The 3,405-nt window shown below is 39.4% G+C and overlaps 1 protein-coding gene across 1 annotated transcript; it reads right to left on the bottom strand.

The window, feature by feature from the left end:
* Positions 1-918: 918 nt before the first annotated feature.
* Positions 919-3,173, bottom strand: LOC120119879 (laccase-12-like). Its single transcript, XM_039139676.1, has 6 exons — positions 3,057-3,173; positions 2,809-2,960; positions 2,474-2,718; positions 2,251-2,379; positions 1,199-2,158; positions 919-1,124 (listed from the first exon to the last, which is right to left on the bottom strand). The coding sequence occupies exons 1-6, from the start codon at positions 3,156-3,158 to the stop codon at positions 994-996; spliced, it is 1,719 nt and encodes a 572-aa protein (XP_038995607.1). The 5' UTR covers positions 3,159-3,173; the 3' UTR covers positions 919-993.
* Positions 3,174-3,405: the final 232 nt, after the last annotated feature.

Here is a 3,405-nt window from a genome sequence, read left to right as displayed (position 1 = left end):
AATCATTAATATCCAAACGATAAATGAGATGTAAATAATAATAAAAATATGTAATATTAAACTCTCGTTAATTCCATTGAAAATCACCAACATCAACTCTTTGACATAAATCTAATAAAAAAATAACATTAAAAGAAAGAAACGAAGACGTACCAAAAAAATTGCATCATTGATTTTCCGCAATGGCAGACAATGCAGAACAAATGACAAGGAAAATGAAGGAAAATATCTTGAAAATCTTCATTTAATCAAAGGTTAATTAGTTAGCTAAATGCTTTGCTTTTGGTAATGTGTGTGAGATAGGGAAGAGGGTTTATTTGGTAAAGGGAGATAGTTGTTTAGAGGTTGGCAGATTTGGTGTTTGATTAGGCAAAATGGTGATATTCGCAGGCAATGACTTTGTTCAAACCTGCACAAGGCTGTTGCACCTACTAGCCTATTAAAAGTGAGTAATTTCTTCATATGCAATATGAACTCTAATATCATACTGTCCATTTGGTATTCAGATTCAACAAATATTATTCGACTTGGACTCGATCCTTGTCGACTTCAACCAGTCATGATAGTTGAAATTAGTCAGATTGACATAGAGCAGAAAAAGTTAAGATCTATGTAACAAATGGTTTATATGCATGCTATGATCATACTTAGTTTTGTTTTATATCACGTTATCATTACAAATTGTATCATTTCGTTTAAGTTCTAACAGCAATATCACAAGAAACAAAAAACACTCGATTAAAAAAAGAAAGAACAAACTTCAAAATTATCTTTGATATTCTCTGAAATGAAAAGAATAAAACTATAGAAAGAAAACAACGAAAAAGAGGATGAAACCAACTTCCCATATGCAGGGAAAAACAACCATGAATTTTTCTGCTACTATCAAACTGACAAATAATACAAATAAAAGGATTTGCAATCAACCCTTCTTGTTGGGCCTATGTTTGCACTAATTATAGTGTTTTGGGTGGGGATGATGATGGATTGTCTCTAACATAAAGGCAAATCCGACGGAGGTGGTTGAATGGTCTGTAATTCTCCAACCCCATTTTCAACAAGGAAAGCCATTGCCAAACCCCAATTGATATGCACATCCAGGTGACAGTGCATTAGCCACACTCCTGTTATTCACAACAAGTAATGAATTATTTCATTGACATGAAAAAAAATAATTAATTTTTAATGATGTTCTTACCTGGATTATCTGCTACGAATCTAATGACTGCCCATCCATTCACCGGCACTCCCACTGTGTTCCTCAAAGGTGGATCAACAAGATTGAATTTCGATGTATCTCTTTTCGGATTGAAGTTCCCGAAACCTTCTGCTATGATATAGAAATCGTATCCATGAAGATGAATCGGGTGGTTCTCTGGTGTCACGATGCTTGTGTCTTGAATCACGATTTGCACCCTTGAACCATACTTCAATTTGTACAACTTGGTTCCCGGAACAGGCTGAAAGAGCGATCGGCTCACATTTCCGGTGTAATCGAATTTCACTGGAGGGGTTCCTGGGAAATCTGTGGTGAACACCCCTGGAATTCCCTGTTGGTGAGCTTGTAACAAAGAGAAGTTCCGTGGGAGCACGAATGAGACATTGTTCATGCTAGCTGTGAAACGTGTACCATTGGGTCCTTGGCATCGACGTTTTCGGAAATTCGGCGGACAGTTGTTGAGTCCAAGGCCGACTGTGAAAAAGAGGCTTTCGTCGATATCAGTTGGGACTTCTACCTTTTGTCGACTCCTAAAGCTTTGGCTGAAGGTTGTGACAGTGTTGGTATCATTGTAGGCTGGTAAAGAAGGCATAACCGGAGTTGTTGCCTTGCAGTTTTTGGCAGCACAAGTGACAGATTTGTATTCGAGAATGGCGGTGGTGGTCGTGTTATCGAATGGTGCATTTTGAGCACTTTGGTATGCTAGAGCCGCCATGTAATACCGGGAAGGTGTCTGATCAGCTCGGATCAAAACATCAGTGGTCTGGCCAGGGCCTAGCATGAGGACTGAAGTGGTAAAGGGTTTGACATAGGAAGCATCAGCTCCAACAACAGTGAGCTTATGATTAGCTACTTTGAAGAAAAGGGGTTGGTTCAAGGCCGCATTGATCACTCTGAGGAGATTCGTCTCGCCGGAGTCGATGGGAACTATTGTAGTCTCTGCAAATGTAGAATATAAATCATATGCCATTCAAGTTTGAATTTCGGTTATTATGGTTAAGATCTTGGTTGAAATAAGGGATGTAAATTACCTTTGCTGGAGCATTTGTAAAGGTCACCAGGCTGACCGTTGATGGTATAGGCATCAGAGACATTTGGAGCTGCCCCTGTTCTTGTTGCTTCCCTCACAACATCAATGGGGTTAGCATCCCACCATTCACCTATTCATAATCAATCAGCATAATTTATCATTTTGATCATCATAATTGTACTCATAGTCTTAAAGGAGTTATTGATGTTTAGATGTTTTTTTACCGAGAAGGATTGGTGTTTCGCGTTTCGGCTTAGGGAAAGGGTAGGATTCGCCGTCTCTGGGGCGGATGATGAGAGCTCCATAAACAGTGGCTCTAAGCCATGAACTGTGAGCATGCCACCACAATGTCCCTTCTTGTCCTTGAACTGTAAACCTGTAAGTGTAACTTCCCCCGGGTCTAATCGGACACTGAGTAACGAATTCAGGTCCATCTGCCCATCCGGTTCTCATTTGCCGAACACCATGCCTATATATCAAAGTGATTATTATGGTAACTCAAATGTGTGCAAATGACCATACGCAACTAGAAAGCTGATGACATGAATGAATGAGTTACCAGTGGATGGTGACATTATATCTGGCTTTGTTGACAACAAGAACTTCAAGGGTGTCACCATTGTTGATCTCCAAATTAGGTCCAGGGAACATGCCATTGACAGTGATGGAGTTATGAGTCTTGCAGAGCCTCTTCACTTTTGTCGCTTCAATCTGTTCCATTGAAAATGACCAAACATCAACTCTTTGATACGAATCAAACGAAAACAATGGACAAATTAAGATCAAAACAAAGAAACGAAGACGTACGACAAATCGGTGTCGATGAACTTCGGCATTTGCAGACAATACAGAGCAGATGACAAGGAAAATGCCAATGACAATGAAAGAAAATTTCTTGAAAATCTCCATTTAATCAAAGCTTACTCAAAGAAAAGCTACCCCTTTGGTGCTGATATGAGAGATAGAGAAAAAGGGTATTTATATGAAAGAGATGCAGTTGTTCGAAGGTTGGCCGATTAGGTGCTTGATTGGGCAAAACGGTGATATTTGCAGCCAGAAACATACTTCAGACCGGCAAGGAGTTGTTACACCCACTAGCCTATTAATTTCTTCAATGCTTGATTCACAAGGAAGCGAGAAATTAATCATACGTATT

Source organism: Hibiscus syriacus, unplaced genomic scaffold (assembly GCF_006381635.1).
Source record: "Hibiscus syriacus cultivar Baekdansim isolate YM2019G1 unplaced genomic scaffold, ASM638163v2 tig00110332_pilon, whole genome shotgun sequence".
Lineage (NCBI taxonomy): Eukaryota > Viridiplantae > Streptophyta > Magnoliopsida > Malvales > Malvaceae > Hibiscus > Hibiscus syriacus.
This window is presented reverse-complemented; position numbering and strand designations above follow the sequence as displayed.